The sequence below is a fragment of the Convolutriloba macropyga genome, chromosome 5, assembly GCF_964194025.1.
Source record: "Convolutriloba macropyga chromosome 5, txConMacr16.3, whole genome shotgun sequence".
NCBI lineage: Eukaryota > Metazoa > Xenacoelomorpha > Acoela > Convolutidae > Convolutriloba > Convolutriloba macropyga.
The window spans coordinates 44,906,819-44,923,989 of NC_134472.1; the positions used below are offsets into that span (position 1 = coordinate 44,906,819).

Below are 17,171 nucleotides of genomic sequence, written 5' to 3' on the forward strand. Positions count from 1 at the left end.
GCGGTTCAGGCTACAATTGGGCCGGCTAACTGTATGCAGGACAAAGACAAGCTACTCACAATTCACAGTCAAAAGAACTTGGAAATTAGAACAAGCGTTTACAATGTCCAGGAGATGAAAGAAAAGTATCCCTACTTGAAGTGTGTGGGTTTCAAGCAGATCGATTCGAAGAAAGTTGAGATCATTCTAGGCCAGAATGCTTATGAACTGATTCGACCCGTCGAATACAAAAATGGCGGTGAGAACAAACCGTGGGCTATTAAGTTACCACTTGGATGGACAGTCAGTGGTCCAGTTCCAATTAATCAGCTAAAACTCAGCGCAGCGTGTCATGTAGCCAACGATGACGACATGTAACTAGCTGAAGTTGTCAAGAAGTGGTGGGATATGGAGTCCTACGGAACACTTAAAGTTGCCGACAAGAGAACAAAAGAAGACAAACTAGCCACCGAAATTCTAAATTCAACGATCAAATTCAACGGCGAACGATATGAAGTTGGTATATTATGGGACGGTGAACAAGCAGCTTTATCCAACAACTTTTAATCAGCATTGGGACAACTTCGAGGGTTGCAGCGTCGATTACAGACAGACGAATTACTTAAAGTGAAATATGAAGAAACAATTAACTCAGATCTTAGAAAAGGATATATCTCAATTCTTTCTAGCAGCGACTTGGCAGCAACAATCAATCAACAAGTCTGGTATGTACCACATCACCCAGTTTTGAATCTTCAAAAACCCGACAAAGTGAGAAGAGTATGTAACGCAGCCAGCAAGTTTCGCGGGACAAGTCTCAACGACATGCTTTTAGCAGGTCCAGATTTGCTAGCCAGTCTGATGTGAATCTTGGCACGATTCCGAGAGAACCGATATGCTTTGAGTGCCGACATTGAAGAAATGTTCCTTCAAGTTGAAGTCAGACCGGAAGATCGAAAAATTCTACGGTTTCTATGGTCAGATGAAAATGATCAATTAGTAACGTATCAGTAAAATAGACATAAATTTGGCGCTAAATCGTCTCTAACTTGTGCAAACTTTGCGCTACAAAGATGTGCAACGGACAATGCTGAAAAATCAGATCGAGCTAATTACCTAGCATGCCATATTTTCTATATGGATGATCTAATTGTCTCGCTGCAGAGTCGGGAAGAAGCTGCCGACGTCAAAGCAGAATTAATTGCTCTTTTACCAAAAGGTGGTTTCAAACTAACTAAGTGGGCTACTAATTTTGATGAAGATGAAGTACATGACAAGGCCCTGACGATTCTTGGATTAGAATGGAACAACAAAACCGACACGCTGAAAGTATGCAGAGGTTTACAGTTTAAGCCTGAAAACTATTGGACATAGCGAAAAGTGCTATCAATTGTCTCTAGCGTTTTTGATCCTTTGGGATTTCTAGCTCCATTTGTTATCCGTGGAAGAATAATCCTGAAAGGCATATGGCAGAAAAGGGGACAACAATGGGACTCATTTATCGACGAGAACCGCAGTGATCAATTCTCGGATTGGGTCGGAGAATTGAATGCCGGTGAAGTGTTTGAAGTCAGCAGATGGTATGAAACCTCGAGCGAAAGCATTCGAAATTAGTTGCACGTTTTCGGTGATGCTTCAGAGGACGCATTTTGTGCGGTAGCATATCTTGTAACAGAAAACGATCAATCAGAGCGTAAAGTATCTTTTATCATAGGCAAAGCCAGAGTTGAACCTGTAAAGCATCATACAATTCCAAAACTAGAGCTCATGGCAGCATTAACCGGGAATCGACTGAAAGACACAATCATGAAGGAACACTCAATTCATTTCCGAAAAATTTTTTTATGTGGTCTGATTCTACAACAGTTATACAGTGGATAAGATCGAGCAACGAGAAACAGCCTACTTTTGTTGCAAACAGAGTAGCAGAAATACCTCGACTTTTCAACTGTGGACGAATGGCACCACGTTGAAGGTGCTAAGAATCCAGCCGACCTAGGAACAAGAAGTCTCAGCTTCGATGGCATAGCCAACAGTAATTGGATCAAGGCTCCTGATTGGCTGCTACAACCGATATTGTTAAACGAAGATAATCAGCTTCCAGCAGAGCAGGATATGAATGTTCAAGTTTACGTGGCAAACGAAGTAAATGGTGTAGTCGATTGGAAACGATACAGCCAATACAACCGACTGAGGCAATCAATTGCTTGGATTTTATCGTTTGCCAGAAAGAACTCTGAAGTGCATTCACTACTAGAAGAAGATGCACAACTGATTTGGAAATTAGTTCAGCTGGAAGTCTATTCTAAAGAAATTGATGACTTGAAATCCAAGAAAACAGTTTCTTCAAACAGCAAAACTGTTTCCTTGTCTCCATTCATTGATTCTAACGGTGTCCTGAGAGCAAAAAGACGACTGAGAAGAACAAATTTACCATTTGAGACAAAACACCCAGTTATTTTGCCTAGCAAACATAGAGCAGTCGAATTTTTTCTGAGCTATCAGCACAAAATTTTTCATCACGAAGGGGTGGAGTATATTCGGAACGAAGTACAGAAGAAGTTTTGGATATTTGGATTAAGAAGCGCGCTGAGAGCAGTGAAACACAATTGTGTAACATGTCGACTGTTTACTAGCGGTAAATTTCCACAGATGAGTGATTTACCGACAGACTGAGTGACGAATAATGTCCGACCATTCACAAATACCGGTGTCAATTATTTCGGACCGTTTGAAGTAAAGATGTTCAGACGTACAATAAAGAAGTGGGTGTGTCTCTATACCTGCTTGAGTGTTAGAGCTGTTCATCTGGAACTGGTTGACAGCTTGGACACTAAAGCTTGCATTGGTGCTGTTCTTGGGTTCATTGCAAGAAGAGGTCAACCTCAGTCAATAATCTCTGACAATGGAACAAATTTTGTTGGAGCGGCTAGAGAGTTCAAGGAAGCCTTCCAGGAGCTCAGCAAAGACGAAATAGCAAGTACACTGGCAGAGGAGAGCATCAAGTGGACCTCCAACCCGCCTGCAGCTCTTCACTTTGGAGGTGTATGGGAACGTCTTGTGAAATCTTGCAAGAAAGCTTTGTACAATGTTCTCGGCAAACAGAGGTTAACTGAAGACAGACTTCGTACAGTACTCTGTGTAGTTGAGCAGTTAATGAACAACCGACCACTTACGGATGTTAGTGGAGATGTCACCGATTTACAGCCACTGACACCAAACCACTTTCTGATAGGTCAAATTAGCATTAATTGGCCAAATGCGTTGTTTTCTGGAACTACTGCGAGTTACAGAAAGCTGTTCAGAGGTCAACATAGCATCCTAGTTGCCGTATGGAACCGTTGGATGTCTGAGTATTTGACAAGCCTACAGCAGAGGACGAAGTGGGCCAAGGAAGAACTTATCGACCTGGTGACCTGGTTTGGATAGTCGATAAGAATGTGCATCCATTCAACTTCCCGTTAGGAAGAATTCAAGATGTTCATAAGAGTGACGACCAAACAGTCAGACCAGCGCTAGTAAAAACTGCAACGGATAGCTACAAAAGACCTATTGTGAAGTTGATCACTGTAAATAGTGACCGCAAGTGACGTTATTTTTGGATTTGTGACCAAAAACTGGGCCGGCTATGTTGCGGTCAAAACTAAAATTTTAAATTTTTCATATCAAATTATTAGATGGTTTTATGATGAGTATAAAGCTATGCCCTCTGTCAGCAATTCTCATCTATTAGAGCGACGGAATTGGGTCAAGTTCGATCAATGTTGCAATTTAATATTAGAAATAATGTAAAAACATACTAAAATGTTGGAAAAAATAATATTTAACCTTGGTGCAAGACCTTCAAGGTCATTGGTGTATATTTCTTATATGTACTCTCATTCCCTCATGCGGTGCTTTCATTTTCAATAGTTTTCATCTCAAGGTCACAACTTTTGTTTCCGATAGTCGGGTGACCTTGAAAAAGTGCTGTACGTTTGAAGTGCTCTAGCTCCTAGTGAATGGAATTTAGGACCCTGAAAGGGGAGGTTGGGCATTCTTTTCACTTGATTCTCTAACCATTGGTGCTAGTCTCGATGCTCATTTTGTTCATCGACTTTGCAACTTTACCCTGAACGGCAGATTTTCCCTTTTTCAAATTCCAACTAATTTTTGCCATATAATTATATGATCAATTAGTTGCGTTGTGTCAATACGCTTTCTAAACGTCACGAGCAATGCCAAAATTATGACAGCTTTTGATATGTGGGCGAATTAATACTTTCCATTTCAGATATGAACAAAATTTAATTAATATTTGAATAATACATTAAGTTTTCCTGTTTTAAAGATTGTTTAGATGTCAAATGTTGTGTCAGAAATGTTTTATGTTAGTTTTTGATTAACCTTCAATTATCACGTCATATTGCTATGTTTAACGTTTCAACTTCTCTACATAATCATTGTCTTAATATGGTTAATTTCATATCTGCTTAATAATTTGCTATGTAAACAGATTAAATTCCTGAACAGAATACTCCCTTTAACTGTAAATGTCAGTTATGTAATGTTTAATTACCACTCTTACTTAAATGTCATCTGGTGAACAAATTACTAACAGAGCAGCATTAGTGTAATTGGAGTCAAGTTGTATGACTTTTGAGTTACGAATTTCAAGTTATTTTCTTAAAGTTTTGCAGAAAATCGTAAGGAAATTACAGTCAAGAAAAGTTTCTAAAGCTTTAAACGAACCAGAACGTGCGTAAAGATATTTTTAGTTTTTCACTACTAATATCAGCCGTAACAGATCGTCACAACTTATTCTGCTCGAATTACCTCATGCGACCAAAATTGTTGCTAATTTAACGCAACGTCTTCCTATTATTTGGAATAAAATTTTTGATCAAGCTGCATTTGATGAGACAACATCAGAAAGTTTGATCCAGAATAAAACCAAATTTTATAAAAAAGAATTTTATGTTGTTCATATGTATGACAGAGTTGACTTCAAAGCAAGGAAAAAATAAGTTTATGTAACAGTTTTTTGTTTACAAGTTTTTTGTAACACCGTGACTTACTTCTAACTTACTTTGTAACAGCGTAATATGACTTCACATTCGTCGGGTATTTATACCCAGGTCTCTTTACTTAAGTTAACCAATGAACACAAGGTCTCTTAACCTATTTTCCCATTATATGTTAATCGTAATGAAGCGTTACACAAGCAAAATGAAAGAGCATTAGTGATAACCGAGCTTCTGCGCGCATGATTGAAATCGACTACGGTGAACTAATTACAAAAGCAAAGACATCCAACGCTCTCTCCCTTTTTTTCGACTTGTAAATAATTTCTGCTGTCATAATTATCATTTGGGCAGAAATTATCTAAAGGTCGAAAGAAAAACAGAGAGAGCGTTGGAAATCATTGTTTTTGTAATTACTCCCAACAACAAGGTTTGCTTTTTATGCGATTCGACTTTCCGCGTCAGATTTGATGTATTGAAGAACTATTCGTAACGGGTTGAGCATAAAAAGGTTTCCACAACAGAATATAATCCAAGAAAAATCTTAAAGATCTTAGTGTGAATGCGTAAGAACTACGGTGACTAGCGGTGAAAGCACTCAACTAGATAGGGAAAACGATTATTTTGCAATGAATGATGTGAAAATTTTTGATGGCGATTCGACGCTTTCTTTACCTTGTTTGATTTAATAATCCAAAAAATTTGCAGTCTATTAATCCAAAAATTAGCGGTATAAATTTTTATGTGCGCTTCGCAGAATCATCTGTATAAACAGCTAATTTTACAGCTCGTCACCACAATTTCATAACAATTTGTTCAATTTTTAGTGTTTTTACTACCGGTACCTCGACTCAGCACCCATATTCATTCGCTCTAGGAAATTAAAAGTGAACTCATATAAGATTTTACAACAGTCTCATTTGAAAAAATAGCTAGAAAGAGAACTTTCGAAGCCGAAACAGTTTTTGGTTGATCGCATGATTTCACGCTCACGAAAGTTTTTTTCGAGTAAACTCGTCCGATATGTAACCTTTCAAAGGAATTCGCGTTCACTATTTTACTTTGAGAATTCAATATTTTGACTTCGTTTAAAAATGCTTGCTCGCTCTCTCGACCTATCTATCGCTCCCTCTCTTCCTCTCTAACTGTTTGCATTTATGATCGCTGTGTCTTCCGAAGAGACAACTAAGTTCAGGTTCTGATCAAGTGACAATGCTGCAAAAAATGTAAAACCATATTTATTGAACAATCATCATTATATGTTCAAATTTCTTGGTTTTCAAATTGCAGTTTGTTTTCGGGAACACAACATATGATTGAAAAAAATGAGTTTTGCCGGTTAGGTAAAACTGCTGAAATATTTTTTTGGAAATACTAATTAAATCTGTTCAAGTTTGGAGACTTGGAAAATCTACCAATATAACATCTCTGCTTATTCTTTACGCTACTGTAAATTGGTGAAGGTATTTAGGCAACGAACCATAAGAGATACAAACAGCTAAATTATAACCTAATGCTGTCACCAAATGCTAGTTCTGATGTTCTTAACTTCAGTAATTTCAATTTTTACTTTTATTATCGCAAATATTTTCTTCTTTTTTTCCTGATCAAAAAAGAGTCACTGATTTTTTACTGCTATTTTTGTCGTATCCGGATGAAATTTTTTCCAATGTCTTGAAAATATGAATAATTGCTATTTTCAAAATTATAGCGATTTTATATATAATTAGTTTATATATAATTATATATAATAGCGATTTTATATATTCAATTAACAGGAAATATTAATTTACTCAGAGGCATTAGTATTTACTTAATATAGTTATTTTTAGAAAAAACGTTCTTTTTCTTCTGTTTTTTTTATAGTTTTTGTTGTGTTTCTTGCGAATGGAAACCAAGATTTTGAGAAAGTATTAAGTTAGTGAGAAGAAGAAGAGCTATTCAAAAATCTAGCTTGATGCGTGGTATACAAACTATTATCAACCCTTTTCATGTGAAAAATTTTGGATCACAATTCAAATGTAGTTAACCAATTCCAAAAAAGATTCTGAAATTGACTGAGCACATATTGCTTTTTAGGATGAAACAGCAATTCAGGAAGAGCATTCTCAACCATTTTTTATTTATGCAGTTACAATCTGAACAATAGCTATGCAAAATCCAATCGAACAATTAAACGTGCCTTAGGTTTGAAGTTAAACAGTGTCCTCATAAAAATTGAATCCAAATTAAAAATCTTAACAAATGAGACTATAACGAGAATCAAAATTAAATAAAGTCCTCAAAACTGCTACTCGTTTCGAAAGAAATCTCAAACAAGATTTGATTTCTTGATTTGCAGCGCAATTGTGTTACCAAAATATACCCCTTACTAAAGTTTTTCTCAAGTAGAAAAAAAACATCAACACGCTGCATTAGGGAATCTTTCAGCAAAATAAGTTTAAAACAGTCGGACTATCTTATGTCACTATAAAATTACACAATATACTTCAACGACTAAGAGTGTCTATTGATCCAAAACGATCAGTAAAATATACTTTTTTGCATTATTGTAATACATCTTTTGAAAAATGTGAAAAACGAAGGAAAAACGCATCAATTTTGACGATTAGAATTTTCGAATTAGTGATTTTTTTTATTAAGTTTTAATATTTTCGATTTCTCAAAAAGACTTTTGTTGAAAAATTGTTTGGTAAAATTTAGTTTGAAAAAGTTCTTGCTAATAACAGCTTAAATTGATGAAAAATGGTCAATTTTTGCAGTTAAATCATTGCGTTCAGCAGATAACGTGGCCTAAATTTTGAACTGCGCTTTCTTCCCTGCCCAAATAGCAATATGCATTTCTACTATTGTTAGTTATTGAATTCCGACAAAATTGGAAACATGAGTCTTTTCAAAAGTTAGTTTTTAAAGTTTGAAGCGCCTGTATGTCTGGTCAGAGCTGGTTTTGAACGCGCTAAAGTCCTGACTGGAAGATGCTATAGCTGGGCCGATGCTAGAGCCTAGCCAAGTTTGTTTTGCGACAGTCAGATCAGAGTTGATTTGGAGCGCGGAATTCTGAACGACTACTATCAATTGGCAAGTGCCAAGGGCCACAAAAACGACTGCGTAATCCTATGGGGAAATCTGGAGAACTTCGTATTTGACTGAGGTTAAAAGTCGGCGTACACGACCACATAAAACTCATTAAAAATGGTTGTTTGGTGAACAGCTTTCAAAAAAATATATTTTTCACGGTTATGAGTTATTTTTCACGGTCACGGTTCTGAGTTATGCAGAATTGTTGTTTTTAATACCAGCCTCGGCAATCTCTCAACTTTGGCTCTAGATATTCTACAATTCTGTGTTTCTCTCAACAACAATTTCTGCTCCCTATATTTTTTGTTACTCAAGTTTGAACACCACGACGTTGTCAGGGCTACTATGGGCTTTCTTATAAATCATGCACTGCAACAAACAATATATTTAAATCACTCTTTCTTATCATGAACATAAAACGTAATTGAGCAAACGAATAAAAAATTTCGTCGAACGGCTGCTAAGGACTACGGTATATATGATTTTTTTTACACATCCCTGTTATGATATCAACAAGAAAAATAGAATGAACCAAACGCCTTCCTTACAATTCAAGCTAATGAAACTAAAACAATAACACTATCACACAACTGGAGCTACCAATTGTTTGATCGGTCAAATAACTACTCGAAAATTAGCTGTTTTTATAGAGTCGAAATCCTCCAGGTTCGCCAGTGTTATTGAAATGAATATCTGTTGATATTCAAACTTTGGGCATAATACGAGCTAATTATGTAGAAATTTTCACGGCCCTAGCTAGAAAAACTTAAATTGGAGCTGAGAAATTTTTCTTTATAACCCATTTGAGGCACTTTTTTGGGTTTTTTTTAAAAAATTTCTCGGGAACTTTTACCACGTGTTTCCTTAACATCATTATACACGAATGCTGCTTAAAAATTGTAGGAAACCGAATTATAAAAGAAGTCCCTGAAATGTTAGAATGCTTTTTTATGTCGAAAATGAGAATTTTAAAATTCTTCAAAGTCGGCTCAGAAATCACTTTGATCAGGGATCTGAAACTGGGTTTTATTCTCTCCAATTTTATGCGTTCTTTAATGCAATTTTCAAAATATTTTTTATAAAGATGGCCCAGGGCGAGGATTTTCCCCAAAAATGTCTGGAAATGAACGCACGAATGGTCTGATGAACGCACGAAAGTCTGGAAGTAGGCGTTTTCCGTCTAGGACGGTCTCGAAAGCTTGGGTCCATATTTGTGTACACTTTTTTGACGGAACAACAAGGGTGTAAGAGTGTAAAAAGAAATGATACAAGTCATAGCGGTGGAAAAAAGAGTGTAATTGTTTGTCGGTCCACCCTAAATTACACTCTGTAATAAACAAGGGTGTAATAGTATAAAAAATGATACTTAACATGATGGTGGAAAAGAGTGTAATTTTTCTATTATTCCACCCTAAATTACATTCATTGCGAAGAGTGTAAAAAGAGTGGATAGAAGAGTGGAAATTAAGTGTAATTTTTCACCGATAAATAGCAGTGGAAAACGGATTACATCCTAATCCGCGCTATTTAGGGATGAAATAGGGGTCAAACTCCGGCCCGGGGATGAAGAAAGTGAACTAACCTTTCATGCGTTCATTTTTGATCAAAATTTGTATCTCCCCGTGACCTTCTTCAGCAGATGAGATGGGATCATAACCGTGATACTGATGGCTCCGTTTTTTCAGGATATCCGACACCAGAGTTTTCGGAGGTTCCTTGGGTTTATGGGGAACTAGAGCAGCTCTCCGTCCCCTATTGTGTAATGGAGACCTGGGGGCAGCACCCGAACGAACTGAAGACGACTTTATAGAGTTTTGTCTCCGATCCTCTACTTTCAATAATGACAGTTTGGGCTTTCGGGTACCGTTCGCTTGGCTCGAATCCATAAAACTAAATTTACTACTTGTTATTTCTTGGTCGTTCCAACAAACTGAGAGTCGTTTCACAAAGCTTTTATTGAATCCATTAAACCAATTAGTAATAAACTAAAAAAGTGTCCTCGTTCTTCACATTTGAATCAATTGAATTCCTTCGACAAGAGTTTTGCTTCAATTGAGCATCTGGTTAATGATCTCCAGTGCAATATAACTAACAGTAACTTTGAAAATTATGATTAAGAGAACAAAATAAATGAACGGTTAACTAGTTCTTTGGACTGCAGAAAAAACTTGTTCATTAAGTCAGTATAACTTGTACAGTGACTAAATCGTATTATCGTATATTGTCGAGACTATTTAGACTGAAGGTAAAATCATCTCTAGTTATAACATTGGTTGTTTTGATAAACACGTAAGTCACATTTTGCGTACAGTATCTTGAAGCAATCGAATAAAATCATCATCAAACACTACAAAAAGCGCGTAAACCATTTTGTTGCTCTCGCTTTGGTACTTATATGATATTACACACCCTTAGTCCAGAAGAGCGAACAAGAAGACGGATGAAATGTTTGGTATGATCGCTTTCAAACGTAAGAAATCGTCGGTATGTTCGGTTTCTTCGATTCGATATGCTGGGTTTTAAATGTAAGCTAATGTCCCGTATATTTGGTCTCTTAGATTCTTTATGTTCGGTTTCAAATGTAAGAAATTGTCGGTATGTTCGGTCTCTTAGGTTCGGTATGTTCGGTTTCTTAGTTTCGTTATCATTTAGACGTTTTAAGCGTAAGATAATCTTCTGTATATTCGGTCTCTTAGATCCTGTATGTTCGGTATCAAACATAAGCGGTCGTCGGTTTGTTTGTTCCCTTAGCTCGGTCTGTTCGGTTTTCAACGTAAGATAATCTTCTGTATGTTCGGTCTCTTAGATTTTGTACGTCCGGTTTCAAATGTCAGAAATTGTCGGTATTTCTTGTCTCTTAGATTCGGTTTGTTTGGTTTTAAGCGTAAAATAATTTTCTGTACGTTCGGTCTCTTAAATTTTGTACGATCAGTTTAAACGTAAGAAAATTTCGGTTAGTTCGGTCTCTTAGATTTGGTATGTTTGATTTTAAACGTAAGTTACTCGCCGGTAGGCTCTGTCTCAGCTTTGATAAAGTGGTTGAGGGTACAGAAAAAATAGTGGATTTCAATCGAGTCAAGAAATACTTCGAATAAAGTCAAACGTCTTAAATAAGTTCCCCTATATAAGGTGAGTCAAAATCAACAAAAAGTTTTCTTGTAACTTCTGTAGAAAAAACTAAAACACCAGTACGCTCTGTTTCAGCTTCGATAAATTGGTTGAGGTTACAGAAAAAAGTGGAATTTAATCGAGTCATGGAATACTTTGAATAAAATCAAACAAGTTATTTATGTTCCCCTATATAAAGTGAGTCAAAATCAGAAAAATTTTTTCTTGTAACTCCTGCAGAAAAAACTAAAATACCCGTACGCATTGTTTCAGCTCCGATAAATTGATTGAGGTTACAGAAAAAAATTGGAATTTAATCGAGTCATGGAATACTTTGAATAAAATCAAACAAGTTATGTATGTTCCCCTATATAAAGTGAGTCAAAATCCGCAAGAATTTTTTTCTAATTTCTGTAAAAAAACTAAAATACGGTAGGCTCTGTCTTAGCTTTGATAAAGTGGTTGAGGTTAGAGAAAAAAATGGATTTTAATCGAGTCACGGAATGCTTCGAATAAAATTAAACATATTATGTAAATTCCCCTATATAAGATGAGTCAAAGTTAGCAAATTTTTCTTGTATCTTCTGTAGAAAAGACTGAATTACCGGTAGGCTCTGTCTCAGCTTTGATAAATTGGTTGAGGTTACAAAAAAATGGATTTTAATCGAGTCAAAGAATACTTCGAATAAAATCAAACATGTTATGTATGTTGCCCTAGATAAAGAGAGTCAAAATCAGCAAGAATTTTCTTCTAACTTCTGTAGAAAAAACTAAAATGCCGGTAGGCTCTGTCTCAGCTTTGATAAAGTGGTTGAGGTTACAGAAAAAAAAAGATTTTATATGCATCAAGGAAAACTTTTAATAAAATCAAACATGTTATGTATGTTCCCCAATATAAAGTGAGTCAAAATCAGCAAGATTTTTTCTTTTAACTTCTGTAGAAAAAACTAAAATACCCGTACGCACTGTTTCAGCTCCGATAAATTGGTTGAGGTTACAGAAAAAAATTTGAATTTAATCGAGTCATGGAATACTTTGAATAAAATCAAACAAGTTATGTATGTTCCCCTATATAAAGTGAGTCAAAATCCGCAAGATTTTTTTTTGATTTCTGTAAAAAAAACTAAAATACGGTAGGCTCTGTCTTAGCTTTGATAAAGTGGTTGAGGTTAGAGAAAAAAAATGAATTTTAATCGAGTCACGGAATACTTCTAATGAAATTAAACATATTATGTAAATTCCCCTATATATAACTGAGTCAAAGTTAGCAATTTTTTCTCGTATCTTCTGTAGAAAAGACTGAATTACCGGTAGGCTCTGTCTCAGCTTTGATAATTTGGTTGAGGTTACAAAAGAAAGTGGATTTTAATCGAGTCAAGGAATACTTCGAATAAAATCAAACATGTTATGTATGTTGCCCTAGATAAAGTGAGTCAAAATCAGCAAGTATTTTCTTTTAACTTCTGTAGAAAAAACTAAAATGCCGGTAGGCTCTGTCTCAGCTTTGATAAAGTGGTTGAGGTTACAGAAAAAAAGTGGATTTTGTATGCATCAAGGAAAACTTTTAATAAAATCAAACATGTTATGTATGTTCCCCAATATAAAGTGAGTCAAAATAAGCAAGATTTTTTCATTTAACTTCTGTAGAAAAAACTAAAATACCCGTACGCACTGTTTCAGCTCCGATAAATTGGTTGAGGTTACAGAAAAAAATTGGAATTTAATCGAGTCATGGAAAACTTTGAATAAAATCAAACAAGTTATTTATGTTGCCCTAGATAAAGAGAGTCAAAATCAGAAAGAATTTTCTTTTAACTTCTGTAGAAAAAACTAAAATGCCGGTAGGCTCTGTCTCAGCTTTGATAAAGTGGTTGAGGTTACAGAAAAAAAGTGGATTTTATATGCATCAAGGAAAATTTTTAATAAAATCAAACATGTTATGTATGTTCCCCAATATAAATGGAGTCAAAATCAGCAAGATTTGTTTCTTTTAACTTCTGTAGAAAAAACTAAAATACCCGTACGCACTGTTTCAGCTCCGATAAATTGGTTGAGGTTACAGAAAAAAATTGGAATTTAATCGAGTCATGGAAAACTTTGAATAAAATCAAACAAGTTATTTATGTTGCCCTAGATAAAGAGAGTCAAAATCAGCAAGAATTTTCTTTTAACTTCTGTAGAAAAAACTAAAATGCCGGTAGGCTCTGTCTCAGCTTTGATAAAGTGGTTGAGGTTACAGAAAAAAAGTGGATTTTATATGCATCAAGGAAAATTTTTAATAAAATCAAACATGTTATGTATGTTCCCCAATATAAATGGAGTCAAAATCAGCAAGATTTGTTTCTTTTAACTTCTGTAGAAAAAACTAAAATAACGTTAGGCTCTGTCTCAGCTTTGATAAATTGGTTGAGGTTACAGAAAAAAAGTGGATTTTAATTGAGTCAGGGAATACTTTTAATAAAACCAAACATTTTATGTATGTTCCCCTATATAAAGTGAGTCAAAACCAGCAAGAATTTTTCTTTCAACTTCTGTAGAAAAAACTAAAATAACGTTAGGCTTTGTCTCAGCTTTGATAAATTGGTTGAAGTTACAGAAAAAAAGTGGATTTTAATTGAGTCAAGGAATACTTTTAATAAAATCAAACATGTTATGTATGTTCCCCTAGATAAAGTGAGTCAAAATCAGCAAGAATTTTTTTTTAATTTCTGTAAAAAAACTAAAATACGGTAGGCTCTGTCTTAGTTTAGATAAAGTGGTTGAGGTGAGAGAAAAAAAAATGGATTTTAATCGAGTCACGGAATACTTCGAATAAAATTAAACATATTATGTAAATTCCCCTATATAAGGTGAGTCAAAGTTAGCTAATTTTTCTCGTATCTTCTCTAGAAAAGACTGAATTACCGGTAGCCTCTGTCTCAGCTTTGATAAATTGGTTGAGGTTACAAAAAAAAGTGGATTTTAATCGAGTCAGGGAATACTTCGAATAAAATCAAACATGTTATGTATGTTGCCCTAGATAAAGTGAGTCAAAATCAGCAAGAATTTTCTTTTAATTTCTGTAGAAAAAACTAAAATGCCGGTAGGCTCTGTCTCAGCTTTGATAAAGTGGTTGAGGTTACAGAAAAAAAGTGGTTTTTATATGCATCAAGGAAAACTTTTAATAAAATCAAACATGTTATGTTTGTTCCCCAATATAAAGTGAGTCAAAATCAGCAAGATTTTTTCTTTTAACTTCTGTAGAAAAAACTAAAATAACGTTAGGCTCTGTCTCAGCTTTGATAAATTAGTTGAGGTTACAGAAAAAAAGTGGATTTTAATTGAGTCAAGGAATACTTTTAATAAAACCAAACATTTTATGTATGTTCCCCTATATAAAGTGAGTCAAAATCAGCAAGAATTTTTCTTTTATCTTCTGTAGAAAAAACTAAAATAACGTTAGGCTCTGTCTCAGCTTTGATAAATTGGTTGAGGTTACAGAAAAAAAGTGGATTTTAATTGAGTCAAGGAATACTTTTAATAAAATCAAACATGTTAAGTATGTTCTCCTAGATAAAGTGAGTCAAAATCAGCAAGAATTTTTTTTAACTTCTGTAGAAAAAAATAAATACCGGTAGGCTCTGTCTCAGCTTTGATAAATTGGTTGAGGTTACAGAAGAAAGTGGATTTTAATTGAGTCAAGGAATACTTTGAATAAAATCAAACATGTTATATGTGTTGCCCTAGATAAAGTGAGTCAAAGTTAGCAAGAATTTTCTTTTAACTTCTGTAGAAAAAACTAAAATGCCGGTAGGCTCTGTCTCAGCTTTGATAAAGTGGTTGAGGTTACAGAAAAAAAGTGGATTTTATATGCATCAAGGAAAATTTTTAATAAAATCAAACATGTTATGTATGTTCCCCAATATAAATGGAGTCAAAATCAGCAAGATTTGTTTCTTTTAACTTCTGTAGAAAAAACTAAAATAACGTTAGGCTCTGTCTCAGCTTTGATAAATTGGTTGAGGTTACAGAAAAAAAGTGGATTTTAATTGAGTCAGGGAATACTTTTAATAAAACCAAACATTTTATGTATGTTCCCCTATATAAAGTGAGTCAAAACCAGCAAGAATTTTTCTTTCAACTTCTGTAGAAAAAACTAAAATAACGTTAGGCTTTGTCTCAGCTTTGATAAATTGGTTGAAGTTACAGAAAAAAAGTGGATTTTAATTGAGTCAAGGAATACTTTTAATAAAATCAAACATGTTATGTATGTTCCCCTAGATAAAGTGAGTCAAAATCAGCAAGAATTTTTTTTTAATTTCTGTAAAAAAACTAAAATACGGTAGGCTCTGTCTTAGTTTAGATAAAGTGGTTGAGGTTAGAGAAAAAAAAATGGATTTTAATCGAGTCACGGAATACTTCGAATAAAATTAAACATATTATGTAAATTCCCCTATATAAGGTGAGTCAAAGTTAGCTAATTTTTCTCGTATCTTCTCTAGAAAAGACTGAATTACCGGTAGCCTCTGTCTCAGCTTTGATAAATTGGTTGAGGTTACAAAAAAAAGTGGATTTTAATCGAGTCAGGGAATACTTCGAATAAAATCAAACATGTTATGTATGTTGCCCTAGATAAAGTGAGTCAAAATCAGCAAGAATTTTCTTTTAATTTCTGTAGAAAAAACTAAAATGCCGGTAGGCTCTGTCTCAGCTTTGATAAAGTGGTTGAGGTTACAGAAAAAAAGTGGTTTTTATATGCATCAAGGAAAACTTTTAATAAAATCAAACATGTTATGTTTGTTCCCCAATATAAAGTGAGTCAAAATCAGCAAGATTTTTTCTTTTAACTTCTGTAGAAAAAACTAAAATAACGTTAGGCTCTGTCTCAGCTTTGATAAATTAGTTGAGGTTACAGAAAAAAAGTGGATTTTAATTGAGTCAAGGAATACTTTTAATAAAACCAAACATTTTATGTATGTTCCCCTATATAAAGTGAGTCAAAATCAGCAAGAATTTTTCTTTTATCTTCTGTAGAAAAAACTAAAATAACGTTAGGCTCTGTCTCAGCTTTGATAAATTGGTTGAGGTTACAGAAAAAAAGTGGATTTTAATTGAGTCAAGGAATACTTTTAATAAAATCAAACATGTTAAGTATGTTCTCCTAGATAAAGTGAGTCAAAATCAGCAAGAATTTTTTTTAACTTCTGTAGAAAAAAATAAATACCGGTAGGCTCTGTCTCAGCTTTGATAAATTGGTTGAGGTTACAGAAGAAAGTGGATTTTAATTGAGTCAAGGAATACTTTGAATAAAATCAAACATGTTATATGTGTTGCCCTAGATAAAGTGAGTCAAAGTTAGCAAGAATTTTCTTTTAACTTCTGTAGAAAAAACTAAAATGCCGGTAGGCTCTGTCTCAGCTTTGATAAAGTGGTTGAGGTTACAGAAAAAAAGTGGATTTTATATGCATCAAGGAAAATTTTTAATAAAATCAAACATGTTATGTATGTTCCCCAATATAAATGGAGTCAAAATCAGCAAGATTTGTTTCTTTTAACTTCTGTAGAAAAAACTAAAATAACGTTAGGCTCTGTCTCAGCTTTGATAAATTGGTTGAGGTTACAGAAAAAAAGTGGATTTTAATTGAGTCAGGGAATACTTTTAATAAAACCAAACATTTTATGTATGTTCCCCTATATAAAGTGAGTCAAAACCAGCAAGAATTTTTCTTTCAACTTCTGTAGAAAAAACTAAAATAACGTTAGGCTTTGTCTCAGCTTTGATAAATTGGTTGAAGTTACAGAAAAAAAGTGGATTTTAATTGAGTCAAGGAATACTTTTAATAAAATCAAACATGTTATGTATGTTCCCCTAGATAAAGTGAGTCAAAATCAGCAAGAATTTTTTTTTAATTTCTGTAAAAAAACTAAAATACGGTAGGCTCTGTCTTAGTTTAGATAAAGTGGTTGAGGTTAGAGAAAAAAAAATGGATTTTAATCGAGTCACGGAATACTTCGAATAAAATT

The 17,171-nt window shown here is 34.4% G+C and overlaps 1 protein-coding gene across 1 annotated transcript in view; it reads right to left on the reverse strand.

The window, feature by feature from the left end:
* Window positions 1-10,329, reverse strand: part of LOC142340381 (uncharacterized) — a 75,355-nt gene extending 65,026 nt beyond the window's left edge. Inside the window, exon 1 of the mRNA XM_075390957.1 lies at window positions 9,643-10,329. Within this exon, the coding sequence (XP_075247072.1) occupies window positions 9,643-9,946 (304 nt within the window). The 5' untranslated portion in view covers window positions 9,947-10,329. The remainder of the gene's footprint in view (window positions 1-9,642) is intronic.
* Between the last annotated feature and the right edge of the window lie 6,842 nt (window positions 10,330-17,171).